Source organism: Planococcus citri, chromosome 3 (assembly GCF_950023065.1).
Source record: "Planococcus citri chromosome 3, ihPlaCitr1.1, whole genome shotgun sequence".
NCBI lineage: Eukaryota > Metazoa > Arthropoda > Insecta > Hemiptera > Pseudococcidae > Planococcus > Planococcus citri.
Window position 1 is genome coordinate 52,889,652 of NC_088679.1, and position 17,425 is coordinate 52,907,076.

Genomic DNA, 17,425 nt, shown 5'->3' on the forward strand with positions numbered 1-17,425 from the left:
TAACATTAACTAATCTGTTGAATAAAATTAGACAGCTTTTGACTGAAAAAAAAAAAATACAAATTCTCGCAAAATCACTCGAATAAGTAACATTAACTAATCTGTTGAATAAAATTAGACAGCTTTTGACCTAATTTCGAAGTATTCTATTTGAACTGACGCATTCGATTTGAGATAGAAACTCTAGATCACGAGTCGTAGGAGATTGATTATGGCTGAGGCATCAAAAATATATGAGGTAATTTGGCATCACTCGTATATGGCTGAGGCATCAAAAATATATGAGGTAATTTGGCATCACTCGTATACGTGGTAAAGTGGCTTCACGAAGTATATAGGGTAACCCGGCATCACCAGTATATGTGGTAAAATGACATCATGAAGTATATGCGGTAACCTGGCATCACGTGTATATGTGGTAAAGTGGCTTCACGAAGTATATATGGTAACCTGGCATCAATCTTTTTGGCAACATCGCATGATGCCACTAAGTCGTTTACACACCAGAAGCCACATTACCAGCAAAATTATTTTCTGCATACCTGAACTTCGTAAGTGAATATAAGTCTTCAGTTGATAAAATAAAACATAACTGTGCCTTCAAAGTTGAAAAAGTGCAACACTGACATAGGGATGCCAGTCTCCCGTATATATTCTTGGATGCCAGACTACCGTCCAACGACTATATATATAGATTTAAACTTAGTCACTGTGGTGCCCGTTTTAAGTATACGTAGTCATTGTGGTGCCCGGTTTTGGGCTTGTGGCGCCCAAATCGGGCACCACAAGGTCTTTTTATATAAACCGATGCAGAATCGAGTGAAATGCACTCTAAGGTGAAAAAAAAAATTTTGAGGCAGGCACCACAAGTACCAAGTTTATGTATCGGGCACCTCTATGACTAAAAACCCTAAAAAAAATAAACTGCTCCAAAACACCTTTATCATACATATATACATATATGATCCTCTATGTACGCGGGCACCACAATTACCATAAAAGACCCGGGCACCACAAGGTACTAGGTACGTGTATTCATATATTTATATATTTATAGGTATATCAATTTATGTATAAATTTGTGTCACGCTGAACTCAAAAGCTCCGAACTTTAAGTCGAAACTAATGATGGCAAAATATTGCTTTGATACTGAACTAGAGAAATTTTTAATTTGGTCGAAATCGGTTCAGCCGTTTACGAGATATGAACGTTTAAGTGTGTTTCAACGTTATGGATAAGCAGAAATTTGTGTAAACCCTTATATCTCGCAAACGGCTCACCCCCATCAAACAGATGGGGTGGTTAGGGTGTGTAGGTTGCAGATAGGCACGCCGAAGGTCGGGTGTTCAAATCCCGCGCGAGTCAAGAGGAGAAAATTTTTTGTCGATTTTTTTGTTAATTTTTTTGTTAATTTTATCCGTCCAAAATTTTTTTGCCATAAAAAATCAAAATTTTTCAAAAATTTCTAGTGTAATTTTTGTTTTAACAAAAAACATTATATATATATTTTTTTTTGTTAATTAATATCTAGTAATTTTTAGTAAATAAAATGATAGTTATTTTTGGTGAATTACTCGTAATTAAAGTTGGTCGAAAATTTTGGTAAATTGCTTGGGTAATTTTTGGTAAATTGGTAAAAACCTTTGACAGTAAATTACTGGGGTAATTAAAATTCGGTAAAAAATTGGTAAATTAGTGAGGAAATGTCTTGTAAATTACTGAGGTGAATGTTGGTAAATTGCTGGGGTAATTTTTGGTAAAATGGAAAATTGGTAAATTAGTGGGTAATGTCTGGTAAATTACTGGGGTAATTTTTGGTAAATTCGTAAATTTTGGTAAAGTGGTAAATTTTGGTAAATTGATAAATTTGGGTAAATTCGTAAGTTTTGGTAAATTCGTAAAGTTTGGTAAATCGGTAAATTTTGGTAAATCGGTAAATTTTGGTAAATCGGTAAATTTTGGTAAATTAGTAAATTTTAGTAAATTGGTAAATTTTAGTAAATTGGTAAATTTTGGTAAATTGGTAAATTTTGGTAAAATGGTAAATTTTGTTAAATTGATAAATTTTGATAAATTCGTAAATTTTAGTAAATTGGTAAATTTTGGTAAATCGGTAAATTTTGGTAAATCGGTAAATTTTGGTAAATTGGTAAATTTTGGTAAATTGGTAAATTTCAGTAAATAGCTAAATTTCAATTCTGGATAAAAATTAAGCCATTAAAAACCTCTAAATTTTGGTAAATTGGTAAATTTAGGTAAATTGGTAAATTTTGGTAAATTGGTAAATTTTGGTAAATTGGTAAATTTTGGTAAATTGGTAAATTTTGGTAAATCGGTAAATTTTGGTAAATCGGTAAATTTTGGTAAATTGAAATTTCGGTAAAATGGTAAATTTTGGTAAATAGGTAAATTTTGGTAAATAGGTAAATTTCAGTAAATAGGTAAATTTCGGTAAATAGGTAAATTGGTAAATTTTGGTAAATAGCTAAATTTCGGTAAATTGGTAAATTTCGGTAATAATTTTGTTTTTTGTCAACAATTTTCCTGATATATTATTCCACTTGTAATATGACGGTTACGTCTTCATAAGTACGCTAATTTTTATTAGAAAATCAATTTCATAAAAGTGTAATATGATGGCTACTTATGATTGACTATTTTATTTTGTTGATGTTTTCGACTTTTCGTATTCATTAAATCGGTAAATTTGGGTACTTCCGCGCATTTTAATAAATTGGTAAATTTTTAAGTAATGTCTGGTAAATTACTGAGATAAATGTTGGTAAATTACTGGGGTATATTTAGAGCAAAGTCGGTTGATCTTGCGAACTGCGCAAGATGTTTTTTCTAGCTGCTTTAATCCCTACATGGCTGTTTCTTTCCTGCCAACCCTGCCAGCCAATCACATACTGCGACGCTAGCGCATTCTGGGGGACGTGTGGAGATCCAAATTCTTATTTTGAAAATATGTTAATAGTTTGATGATGTCATTTTATAAACTTACAAATTACAAGTCACTTTGCAACTTATAAATTTCCAATTGTTTACAAACTTTTGAAAAAGAAAATTTCTATCATTTTAAACAATAATTTTATCAATATTATGCAAATAAATTTCCATGGAAATTTATGGATCTTAAAGTTACTAAAACCTTTTCCATATTAATTTCCAGAAGATTTCCTATAATCTCTAATAACACATAAGTAACAGATGAAATACTTCAGAGTTCAGAGGCAGGTCAGAAGTTCAGAACTTCTAAGTCAAACTAATAATAATTTCTCATAGGTATCCAAATTGGTAAAATACCGTATTTTACCAGGGAATAAATTACAGTAATTTAACAGCCCTGTTCGGTGCGCAGGGTTGTACATACTTATTGTTCAATACAAAAATGTTTTAAACATGTATAAAACAAAACAAATGAAAAAAAACGATGTTTTAAACAAAAAAGCGGTTCAAAACTGTTTTTTTGTTTTAAACATGTTTTTTTTTTCAACTCTAATTTCCTCACGTTTTTTTAGTTTCTAGTTGAAACAGAAACAGAATTGAATGAATTGTATTTTTTGGAGAAAAATTTTGTGTTTTGATTTCGATTTTTTAATATTTCTTTAGCCTTATGGCTATTTTATGACGTCACATCTTGAAAATTGATGACTGGTGAATCCAAAACAAATGAATTTGTTTAAAACATATTTTAAATGTGTCTAAAGCGTTTTAACACATAGTTTTAAACAAGAGAAAAAAACTGCTAGCACTTCACATTCTCAGTGCATAGGTGGATGCCTACCTAACAAAGTTATCAACTGAAGGGCTAATTGTGAAAGTCGCCTTAGTCATTTTTTTGTATAGGTACACAACTTTAAACATTTTTTTTTTTCATATTTCATCAATTTTAAAGGGAAAAATGAGTATTGTAATGTATTCTGGAATAGTTGAAGATGTTTTTTAAATACTTGACCATAAAGTTTTTACATTACCATTGAAGTAGGACAACAACGTTTTCATTGATTTGTACAAAAAATCACTCCTGACTAAGGCGACTTTCACAATTAGCCCTTCAACTAGATTGCGGTACTAAACAATATGACGTTACATGCAGATTCTTTATTTTTATTGATCAAATAAATCAATACAAATGAGGATATGCCTTAGGCTCAAATTCTTATCATTAGACCTTAGACCTACCTAGATATATTTAATATCAAAATAATTTTGAAAAACCCAGTTAAGTTTCAAATTTTAGTGTATATTAAATGTAATGATGTTATTGTTTTTGATCGGTTGAAGTTGTTTATTCAAGATCATTTTCTTCATTCATCACATGAATTTTCTCTCAATTCTCTGAGTTTGAAATTGAATTTATATAAATTCTGTGGTCTCCGTTGTTTATGAAAGCGGGATCATCTGAAACAGAAATAATATAGAGAATACTTATTTTTGTGAGATTAAAACCAAACCATATTTGCAGGGGTGTGCTAACCGTAACCGCAAAAAACCGAAAACCGTAACCGAAACCCAAACAAGAACCTAATTTTAGTCATTTTCAAACCCTAACTGAAAACAAAAACCGAAATTTCATAGGTTTTTTAAAAACCCTAAAAAACCATAACAATAATAATGAAGCAGAGTGAGTGAAACCGAAACCTAAACCGATATAATTTATTTCGGTTTTTTTCGGTTTTCGGTTTGGGTTTCTTCAGTTTTTTTAATTTTTTTGGGGGGATTTTTTCACATTTTCGACTTTTGAGACTCGAAATCCGGGGAAATTGATAAATTTAATGAACCTATCAAATTGGGTCCTTGGCTGTTGTTGTTGACTTGTTGCTTTTAGGGTTGTTAAATCGCTTTGTGTTTTGAGATTGAGAAATTTTGTAGACATTTTTAAAAAATACGTAAACCGAAAAAAACCGAAAACCAAAACCGAAACAGAAATTTTTGTAAATAAAACCGAAACCGAAACCGAAACCGAAACTGAAATTTTGAATTTTAAAACCAAAACCGAAACAAAAACCGAAAAATGTCAACGAAAAAATTGGAGTGAAACCGTAACCTTAATAAAAATAATTAAGGTTAGCACCCCTGCATATTTGTACTTTGAGAATTATTGCAAACAGATGCATTACAAGGTATTAAGCAATATTGAACAGCTGCAGAGCTGGCACTGACAAGTTTTGCGATCTCAAATTGCAATGAAATGTGGTTTGGTAAGATATCATGCCTGTTAAAGAGGGGGGGGGGTGGTACGCTGGTTCGCAATTTTCTTCTTTTAAAACGCCCTATTCTTTCTAACTGTGAGCTCATATGGAAGGCACAACCATAACTTTTACAATTGTTCATGGATCCAACCGAAACGCCTCATTTCTAATTTTTCCATTTCATTTATTTTAAAATAAATACGAGGTATTTGTGGGTAATACGAGTAATAATAATGTTAGATAGTCATGAAGAGCTAGAAGAAGAGCAAAGAATGATACCAACAACTTGACATTGCAAAAATCAAATCAAAGCATGTGCAAAAGAAATTCCAAGAAGAACTGGAAAAACAAAAGGAAGAAGACAAGTTGGAAGAAAAACAAGGTAAGTATCAAAGAAAAGTGGCAAGAATGGAAGCGAGAGGTTGATACAGCAGCAGAAAAGTCTATTCCACTCAAAGAAAAAAAAACACAAACCATGGATGACTCAAGAGATACTGGATCTGAAGAAAGAACAAAGAAAAGCAAACAGACCAAGTAGTGAGTACACAGCACTAAGAAAAGGCAGAAAGTATTGTGTTAACAATCACCTAGTCATCTCCATACAATTCTTGTATGGAGATGACTAGGGCTAGGATTCTTATGCAAACTGATACCGGTTTTGGCTATACCAGTTACTGCATATCACTGTTTCTTTTGCGATTCATACATTTTTGAGACAAATGGTAAAATTTTTTAGCGTATATTTCCGCATATTTTGGGTATAAATGCATACGTATATTCGCATATTTTCATCAAAAAATGCTCTTATAGCTCATATTCATCACATATTTTAAGTCGTTAGCCCATATTTTGGAAAAAAAATTGAAAATTGATTTTTAAAACTCAAAACTTTGAAAAAAAATTGATTTTTTATGAAGCGTCACAGTGAAGTCACTTGATGGACAGCTCCGCTGTGATTGGTTGGTTTCATTATCAGAAAACAAATTTGGCCCTAAATTAGCATTATGTTAAATGGGGAATTTAAAATCTATAAAGAAATAAGGAAAACGCTTGTTAAATTCGGATTCTGCGTTGAAAAAGACCCTAATATCAAACAAGCTTGCTCCTTATCTGTTTATAGATTTTAAATTCCCCTATTTTATGGTCAAAACCATTGTCAAAAGCGCTTTTGAACAATATTGTTGCTATACCATTACTAAATACCAGGTATGGAAATATGCCATTTTTGGTTATAGATTTCGTAGTTTTTAGGGTGTGGTGATTTTTTCATTTCAGTCATATAATGAAATGGAATCAAAAAAATGGTGGGAAAATGTTTATTTTGTGTATTAAAATGAATATGAAGTAAAAAAATAACGTAAATTGGCGGTATTATTAATAAATTGAGTGCTTAAAAATTTTTTCTATAACCAAAGATGGCGTATTTCCAAACCTGGTTACCATTAGCCAATCACATTTCAGGTGTCCATCAAGTGACGTCATTGTGACGTTTTATTGAAATTGTCTATAGCCATGAAGAAAAACAAAACAAATTTACTACATAACCCACTTGACAATAGATTTGCCGCTTTCAGCCAAAACGCTGGTTGTTTTTGCAAAACTGCCACTTAAAATGTGCTCAAAAATGACAGTGAATTTGCTGGTGAAAAAACGCCCACTGGAAGCGGTTACTTTTATAAGACCAGACATTTAAAGAGCTGCTTTTGACCTGCGAATTGCAACCATGTAAAAGTTGTCCATTAGAATTGGCTACTACAGTGGAACCTCGATAACTCGAAATCCAAGGGGAATGGTCATTCATTCGGCTTATAGAGGTTTTCGAGATAATCAGTTTCGAGTTATGCAGGTAAGATTTTAAGAGAGTTCGAGTTATAGAGGTTTTAAGAAATGAATGAATTTAGAGATATGTAAGTGCATAAAAGATAGAGGTATGAATTGAAATATTCGAGTTATAGAGGTAAACGCCAGACAACGTACGACTTATAGAGGCTTTCTCACTATTCTCAGCTAAAGTTTAGCTCGGAGTTACAACTAAGATATGTAAGTGCATAAAAGATAGAAGTGTGAATTGAAAAATATTCGAGTTATAGAGGTAAACGCTCGACAACGTACGACTTATAGAGGTTTTCTTGTTTTTTCGGCAAAATTTTAGCTTCGAGTTATGACTGGTTTGTGTAGTGAATTTCGACTTATCCGAGTAAAGTTAACATTGAGTGTTATGGAGATTTCAAGGGGAATGGAGGTTGGTTCGGCTAATAGAGGTTTTCGAGTTAAAGAGTTTCGAGTTATCGAGGTTCCACTGTATTTTTTTGTCAGGTCCAACAAGCCTGAGATTTTGGTTGTTTCAATTTCATTTCAATGATACTTTGAACAATTTTTCAAAGTTTTTCTCAATTCTGTCAATTACTTGGCAAGAAAAAATATTTTTTCACATTTTTATCCAAAAAGTTGGATGATTTTTCAGCTTTATGGCAATAAATCAAGACTTTTTGGAAATTTTGATGTTAAGAGTACCCGCACAACAATTGTCAACGTCGACATTTACATCGACTACGTTTTTTTCCAACATATGATGGAAAAGTGATCAATTAATTATTTAGTAGGAATCTTCTGTCCATACAAAAGCCAGGTAAATGAAAATTTTTGAAATTTTCTCATTATTTCTGATACCTCAACATGCCATCTTGACATGTGGATGTAAAATTCGATGCTTGAAATTTACATCTACAACTATTCCCCTCCACAACATGGTTGAAACAAATTTATCATCGAAATTTTATGTTCAAAATTTTTAAGGGACCAAAAACCTTGCTGTCGCCAAAGACACTTTTCTGAATGGCACCAGCGTATTTACAGGAGAATATTAAAAATGCTACAGTTGCTCCATGAGTGTCAGCGCATTTGTGAGCGAATTTTCAGGGGAAAATTCTCTGAGCAAACTTTTGAGGAAGAAAATGACATCTTACGCCAATTATGGGCAATTTTTGCAGCGTTGGGTGAATTTTTACCCAATCGGGCAGTGGGAGCCAGAGTGAAGGTGATGCAGACCAGTTAGATACCATTGATACCAACCAACAGCAAAAAACCATCAGTCACCCCAAGCAATACCACCTATAGTAAAAGGCCTGAGCGCTGAATCGTTATCACCTTCTGACGTCACCACTAGTAGATGACTCGATTGTGTTTACCATTTGAATTTTAACGTACATTTAAATGGCGAGTTCGTGAAATAGAGTAAAACTTTCGTTAAAAACGTTATTAAAATGATGACATTTTAATTAATATTCGTTCTAAAATGTGGTGTAGTGATGAGATATTGTTGTTTTCAACTACTGGTGGTGTTGGATTACTTTATTTTTGTACAAAAGTGAATTTTTCGCGATCTTTTTGTGTTGTGACATTGTGTGATTCGGATGTGTAGATATCTTGTGAAGTGAATAAAAATGAAAACTGATGTGTACTAGTGCCTGTGTTTTACTGGAATAACATCGCAGTGAAATGAATAGTGAAACATATAATCTAAAATGCGTTTTAAATCTGCATTGTGAATACAACCATCCAACTACAATGGATGGATAAGGTTATCTAATCAAGAATCAAGAAACCATCAACATCTCAAACCAATTAGATGATTTTAGTGGGATTTTGACAATATTCGACGATTATTTAATTATATTTCACCAGTGAGTGTTGTAATATCCGCCAAAAGGTATAATTTTGTCAAGTTTATGTATAACTTTCATCTTTAATGTTGAAAAACAGTGTTGTTTATAACCTAATTTCTTCATTTTTTTTCATTAAAATCATTCCTACATGATCATAAATTCATTATTCATGTAGATAAAATATGAAAAATAAAATTTTCGCAGGATTTAATTCGTTTGAGTGCATTTTTCATTCAATTCTATAGTGTATTATGATATGTTAGATACGTAAGTACTACCAAGTAGCGATGACGTCACAAAACAGCGCTCAGGCCTTTTACTATAGGTGGTATTGCCCCAAGAGCGGTCCATCCATGATGAAGTGTTATTTTAATACCCAATCCAACCTCAGAAAGACAACAGCTCTAAACAAACCACAGTGTGCCAATGACTTACTTAACATTAGTAACATAATGATATCAGAAGATGGAGTTCAATCAACTTTGATGATACAGCCAGGGTCTCTGTAGTCAGCCAGAAACAAACTAGCCCAGAACCTGAAGGCACCATGGTGGCCAGCGTGTTGAACTGTGCTGAAAAGCACATGACTTTGTATGTAGGGTGCTTCCCTCAGGGGGGGGGGGGGTGTGGTCCCCTGCTGCAAACTACACACCATGGGACCATACGGAAATGGATTAACAATTGAAAATGTCAACCAACGCGTCTTATTTGTTAGAACAACTTTTAGACACACATGAAAACCAAGTTTGGACAACCCTATTAGTCCACAATCAATCCTTGGTAAACACTTTGCTGATATCGAAAACTGAAATGTGGCATGTAACCAGGGATGTTCCATAATCCATAAATTTACACATGTAAATTTAGCTTTATTTTACACGTAAAATTATGTAAATTTACACATGTAAAAAAATATGTCAAAGAACGTGAAAAATCAAATGGTGTATAGCTGTATACATTATTATTAGTGTTAAGAATCTTAAAATCTTGAATAAATGGTAATGATAAATGATTGTGATAATGCATGCATTATGCTAAGTCTAAACCATGTCTGAACTCAAATGAAAAATTGCCATCTTCTTTGATTTTAGATAGGGATACAGGATAGGACAAATTTACTAGGTTTTTAATTAGTTTAACTTTATTTTATACTCATTTATAGTGTTAATAACTCAAAATGTTCTTAAATTCGTTCACAATCTTCGCATTATCATTGTTATCAACATTTATTCTTGATTATGTAAAAAAAAGTTATTTTACATGTAAAGGAACATCCCTGCATGTAACATAGTTGATGAGGCCATGGATCAGTTGATCACTGATGGTGAACTGGAGTATCCCTACTCTTATGATATTTTCACATCACATATACCAACCCACAATGCAGTACCTTGTACTAACTAAGAGGGATAAAAGAGAGATTCTACTGCCTAGTTGGGCCAGCTGCTGTGGGTTGTCTACTGCCATACAACGATTACCTACAGATGGGCCAAATAACCCTGGCTGGGAGTGGAGAAAGTTCTCAAACACCCTGAGAAGGAACTAGAAAAGAAAATCCAACACTCCAACTTGAGAAAGATAGAGACCAAATCAAATTGGATCTTCGCCCTGGAGGAATTAGAGGATGATCTATTTAGACAATAACTACCCAATGTTTGCCCTGGCCCATTGCATCAGCCAAGACTTCAGAATGTCCAAAGGTATTGTGCTCCTGTTCAAACAAGCCTTTGGCAACCAGGATACTCTCGAGGTCAAGGGGTGCTAAGGTTGGTGAAGTAGTTGAGCTCAAAAAAGGTGGAAATTACATCCTTTACACCATCACCAAAGAACAGTACAATAATAAGCCATCAATCAAGGACTTTGTAATGGCGATGAAAGCATTTGCTGCTAAGCGCGACCAACTCAAGATCAAAAAGATAGCAGTACCAAGACTAGGGTGTGGTCTGGATAAACTGGAGTGGCCAACAGTGAAACAAACCACTTATACACTATGTGATGTCAGAGTGTGTTGCCCTATATTTACGCCACTTGATATGTGTGTTCCAATCATATAACAAGGTAGAAAAGTTACAAGTTAAGTTACACAAGTCTCACATCTCTCATATATGTATTACAGTGTAATATGTCATATGTCAAATGATATGTTTTCGAGGCCGTGGAATTCGAATCTAGAGTTATTTTTTTTGGTAGAGGTGGAAGGTGAGGCGTGGGGAGAGGGAAATAACAAATTTAGCTCAGGTATATTATTGTGTCATATCTAATATGTCGATATGTTTTTGAGGTCATAGAATCCAAATCTGGAGTAATTTTTTTGGTTGGGACAAAGGGTGAGGCCGGGGGGGTTTGAAATTTTGCAGATATTATTGGGTACTAATATGTTGATTGACACATCATCAAGGTCATAGACAAGTATGCCCTCTATCACTAACCAAAAACCTATACCAATACTAGTTACACAACGCGCCGAACTGCAGCGCTGCAAGCTGCTACGAGTAGGGCTGAGTTTTTACTATTATCACCATACTATTTCTGTCATGTTTCTGTGTTTAAATACAATTTACTCGAAATTTTGATCGAGGACATAGGTATTTGAGGTGAGGAAAATGATCTACGTTAAATTCTCTACAAGATGGAGTGGTGTTATAAAGGGAATGAGAATGATTAGGTTGGTAAGTTAGATATTAATCCTCTCTACGTGAACACGGCAAAGAAATATTCCTTACGTGGGGAATATTTGCCTTGTTTCCCAGACTAGCTCAATTTGGGAGAGTTCAATCATTCAAATCAGATATAACGATATTTCTTGATACCATTCTAAATAAAAACACAGCTCTACACCTTTCGATGATGTTTTTATTAAAAATAGTTCAAGTCTAGAGATATTTACAAACGAAAGTTATAACCTATTTTTACATACAAGTATATGCTTGTAAGTAATTCAATAGATAGAGATTTCAACGAGTTATTAAACACACAACCCAAGTTTCTTAGTGATGAAAAATATTTACACTTCGTAAAAATGCGATAAAGTTACAATTTTACACTTATAAAAAATATAATTACGTTAAAAGCGACATTAATCTGGATGGGCGAACGCAGACCAGGGAATAAATTGTAAATTACTTACATAACAATGCAATATTATTGTCTCTCCTTTGCACTCACTAATACTAGAGGCGACAACAGAATCGGAATTTAGAGTTATTTGAGTTTAAGTTTCGTTTAGCAGAGAAATTCTTTTAAGTTTCGTTTAGCAGAGAAATTCAGATGAAGATTATTTATTTAGTTTTATTTATCAAGAAATTCACGAGTTATTTAGAAATTCACGAGTAATTTAGCGGATCACTCCCAAAGTGGCCGGAATCGAGAGATAATCCATATAGAAGCCAATAAGAGATAATTTAATTAAATCTTGTCATGGCTAAATCTCCACGCCGAAAGTGGTACAGACAAAGATGCGATGACATGAGCAGGAGCTCATGCGATCATATATTTTGGTATAACGGGCAAGCCCGCTATACCACCTGGGTAGTGACTAAGAACCAACTATTGCGAAATCGTAAGAACATTAGCGATTTTATGCACTCATGCATTCGTATTTATATTAAGGGTTGTAGACAGGGTGTACAGAGGTACCTGAGACCACCCTCTTTAGGTGCGAAGCGCGAGCTGTCATGTATAAAATAATATTCCCCTATGTTTTATTTGTTGTACACCACATACACACAACGATGTGTATGTGTGGGTGGGAACATCTATCTAATAGAGAATTTAACACATTACCATGACTTCCAGCATATGGGAGTAAAATATGTGTACGTAAGGTACACATCGCTAGTGTACCTATTTCAAGACATCGTCTAAGAAAGACTGATACGAATCACTAGCAGAGTGTGTAGGGCAATCCTTCCCATATCAGTGGGTTCGAACTTTTTCCGCGCTATAGAAAAATATTTATGAAAGCTCAAAGTTGTTAAACCCTTGGAAAAATATTGTTTTTCTGTGTTTAAACGCAATTTACTCGAATATTTGATCGAGGACATAGCGCACCACGGGAGTAATAAGGCCACATCTCAAAAAAGTGAAATTTTACAGGAGAGTGATTTTCTTTTTTTTAAAAACTTGATTCATTATTTTTATCAACTTATACTTAATTGTGAGGAATGAATAGCACCTCATTTTAAAGATCTGGTATCCTACTTTCATTTAGCATAAGTACACTTTGAAAAATACAATTTTGAAGAGGAAATATTTCAATGTTTGGAAAAAGTTTTGAGTTATAACTTTTCATTAAAGTTGATGTGGAGGTGAAAGGAAGCGTCCAAAAAAATTTCATGATAGTAAAGTTGTAGAGAATTAAATTTCCAATCGACATAATGTCGTTAGTTTTTTTCTAGAGTGCTTAGTTTTTGAGTTTTTCTCAAAAAACTGAAATTTCATAATATGTGCAAATTCATTTTTCTGAAAAGTGATCAATTTAAAAAAAATTTTCCATTTGGTACAAACCAATAAAAAATGCACTCCTTGTGACTATTTCTAACTGACAAACATTCAAAACAATCAAAACTATATTTGTTAACACTTTGTGTGTACGAAATTTGCTCAAAAAAGGTGGAGTTTTTTGAGATGTGACCTTAACTCCAAACAACTTGCAATGTTGTTGAGATTTTGAGTTAGGCCATTTGCGTTTTTTACAAGATCTAGATAATGTACCCAACTCAAAGTGTAATTTTTGGTTGAGGGTGGTCATACAAATAACCCCAAAAATGCAAAAACATCAAAATCAATTTTTTTTGAGATGTGACCTTATTACTCCCGAGGTGCGATAGGTATTTGAGGTGAGGAAAATGGTCTACGTTAATTTCTCTACAAGATGGAGTTGGTTTGAAAGTTTGCCGCGCTATAGAAAAAAAGCTATTAAAGCTCAAAGTTGTACAACTCTTGAAAAAATTTGCTTTTTCGCATTTTTTTATAGTTAAACACAATTTACTCGAAATTTTGATCGAGGACATAGGTATTTGAGGTAAGGAAAATGATCTATGTTAAATTCTCTACAAGATGAAGGTTGTTTTAAAATTATCTGCGCCATAGATAATAAGTTATGAAAGCTCAAAGTTGTAAAACTACTGGAAGTGGAAAAACTATTTTTGTATTTTTTTAGTGCAGGATAACAATTTTTTTTTGCTAATTTGAATTTTTATTTTAGAATGAATTGAATTTTTCAGATAAGTAATATTGAATGCATGACCATAAAAGAACATTGCTGAAATTTTTGAAACAAAAAAATATTCAATTTATTTCGATAATACGTGTGTACTTACTTCAATAGAAGATATTTTATTGGAAAATTTGGGGATTTTTTCAAAGAAAATAATTATACTTTTAACAAGCCATCAGCTATTCGCTGATCGCAAAAGGGTTTTTGCTTTTTGAGGTGCTTTTTTTCGTTTTTTTTTTTTTCGTAAATTTGATCACAGCCAAAAGCAAGAAAAAGAAGAAATTTACACTACAGAATACAGAGCAATTGAATTTGCAAAAAAAAATTTAAGAAAACTGAATAAAAATAAATAAATCTTTTGGCTTTGGGTAGCCTAACTTCCTCAGCTTTCAGCTTTCAGCTAGCTGAGCTATAGCTTTCTGCTTTCCTGCTTTCCATCCCTATTATGTACATTCAGTCATTCAGAGATAATTACTTAATTAGCGTAACTAAACTAATTAGCAAAACAATAAAGAACATCACACACACATTCTCACATTTCGTCAAAACGTCGCCTATACGCGGCGATGACGTCACGCAGACTCTATGCACTCTTCAATCCAAATCACAGAATGGGTCTTTCCGGAATACTGTTCACTGATTGGCTAAAAGTTTAAAAAATAAAATCAATTGCAATAGGGTTTATGCTGCTAGCAGCAAAAACCCTAAAAATTGCCAATTTCTGAGGAAAATTACAATTTTTGGAAAAATGAAATTGTAACTTTTTTCTTCAAAAAAATCCACCAATTTCCCATGAGAATATCTTCTTTTGAAATATTATTGAAATAAACTGAATATTTTTGTGTTTCAAAAATTTCTGCAATCTTCTTTTATGATTACTTGATTACATATTCGATTAAAAAAATTAAAAAAATGAAATTAAAATCAAACTAGCAGGAGCGAAGCGAGGCCAAAAGCTCTCGAAAATTGGAAGAAAAACTATGTTTTCCTGTTTAACGAATGAACGAGTTTATTATTTATGCTTAAAAATTTTACAGCACTTATAATTGGTAATAAAAAAAACAATTAACAATACAAGCAGGGATGAAAAGCTGAAAGATGAAAAAAATTGTTTTTTTGTGTTGAGCTTTCATTACTTTTTTTATATACCGCGGAAAACTTTCAAACCAACTCCATCTTGTAGAGAATTTAACGTAGATCATTTTCCTTACCTCAAATACCTATGTCCTCTTGCATTTAAACACGAAAACAATATTTTTCCAAGGGTTTTACAACTTTGAGCTTTCATAAATATTTTTCTATAGCGCGGCAAACTTTCAAACCAACTCCACCTTGTAGATAAATTAACGTAGATCATTTTCCTTACCTCAAATACCTATGTCCTCGATCAAAATTTCGAGTAAATTGTGTTTAACTATAAAAAAATGCGAAAAAGCAAGTTTTTTCAAGAGTTGTACAACTTTGAGCTTTAATAGCTTTTTTTCTATAGCGCGGCAAACTTTCAAACCAACTCCATCTTGTAGAGAAATTAACGTAGATCATTTTCCTTACCTCAAATACCTATGTCCTCGATCAAAATTTCGAGTAAATTGTGTTTTAACTATAAAAAAATGCGAAAAAGCAAATTTTTTCAAGAGTTGTACAACTTTGAGCTTTCATAGCTTTTTTTCTATAGCGCGGCTAACTTTCAAACCAACTCCATTTTGTAGAGAAATTAACGTAGATCATTTTCCTCACCTCAAATACCTATGTCCTCGATCAAATTTTCGAGTAAATTGCATTTAAACACGGAAAAACAATATTTTTCCAAGGGTTTAACAACTTTGAGCTTTCATAAATATTTTTCTATAGCGTGGAAAAAGTTCAAACCAACTCCATCTTGTAGAGAAATTAACGTAGATCATTTTCCTCACCTCAAATACCTATGTCCTCGATCAAAATTTCGAGTAAATTGTATTTAAACGCAGAAACTTAGCAGAAACAGTATGGTGACAATAGTAAAAACTCAGCCCTAGCAGCTTGCAGCGCTGCAGTTCAGCGCGTTTCGTACCTATTAATGACGGCATACTTGTATCAATATATTACTTTAGTCATAGAGTTTGAAACTGGGGTTGGTTTTTTTGATAGGGATGGGAGAAGTGTAGAGGTAAAAATTTTTGGATTTAGTTTTTACTCGTGTCAAAGTTTTCTTATACCTACCTACCCATGTTTGAAGTTGACAGTTTTTTATTTATAAAATCAGAATTCAGAACACATTTTGAAACAAAACTTATACAATAGGGCAACATTGTGTGTTCTCTTCTGCATGGATGTGTATTTTGGACTTTGGAGTGCGTATACTATGCCCTAGGGATTTCTTGCATATAGGTGCACATTTGCTTTGCACAGAAATTTTTTTATTAAAAATATGTAGGTACATCAATTTTCTTCATTGCGGAAATATCGCATTTTATGATTGAAACATGATAAAGTACACTCGCTTAAATTTTGATTGAAATACATCATTTTACAAGGAGGTCAGAAGTGTCACTCGCGGGTCGAGTTGAATGGGTTGCCTACTTCTTACCCTTGATGGAGTAAGTAACACTGCATATTTGGTTTTTTCAAGAAATGCCTAGTATTCGAGTTTGACTGTTAACATTTTAATAAATTTTGAAATTTTCTAAAATTTGTAAGAAAATCAAAGATTGCCCAATTTAAAAAAATGAAGTACCCAACGTGTAGTACTCTTCATGGAGAACAAAAAAGGTTATCTCGACCATTAAAAAATATCTTCATGGTAATGAGAAAAATCACTTTGAAAAATGATAAATTTTTGAAAATTCTAAAAAATGTTGACCTTTTTTTTCTTATTACTGGTCAATTCAGCGAAGTTTGTTCTACATAATAACCTTTTTTGTTCACGTTGAAAAGTACTACACTTTGAGCACTTCAATTTTTAAAATCGGTCAATTTTTGAATTTTTATACATTTTTGAATTTTGACAGATTTATTTTTATTAGCCTAATTTTACAATCATGATTTCGAATTCGAATAAGGTATTGAAAAGTTTCCATTCTGGGATTATTGCTAGGTAAAAAAATGTATTTAAATGCTGCTCGGAAAAAATCATGACTGCACCTTCACTCAAGGCCTGGAGTGTTAAATGATAACCCATGTGTGTGACATTCTTTTTCAGGTGTTTTCAAAATTTCAACCTGAATATTGAAAATTCAAAAATTGACCGATTTTAAAAATTGAGGTGCTCAAAGTGTAGTACTTATCAAGATGAACAAAAAAGGTTATTTAAACAAACTTCGCTGAATTGACCAGTAATAAGAAAAAAAAGTTTGAAATTTTTTTAAAA

General features: G+C 32.8%; 1 protein-coding gene across 1 annotated transcript in view; it reads right to left on the minus strand.

Moving 5' to 3' along the window:
• Positions 1-4,090: 4,090 nt before the first annotated feature.
• The window catches only part of LOC135840552 (uncharacterized), a 67,896-nt gene continuing 54,561 nt past the window's right edge, over positions 4,091-17,425 (minus strand). Inside the window, exon 5 of the mRNA XM_065357154.1 lies at positions 4,091-4,405. Coding sequence (XP_065213226.1) covers positions 4,335-4,405 — 71 coding nt within the window. The 3' untranslated portion in view covers positions 4,091-4,334. The remainder of the gene's footprint in view (positions 4,406-17,425) is intronic.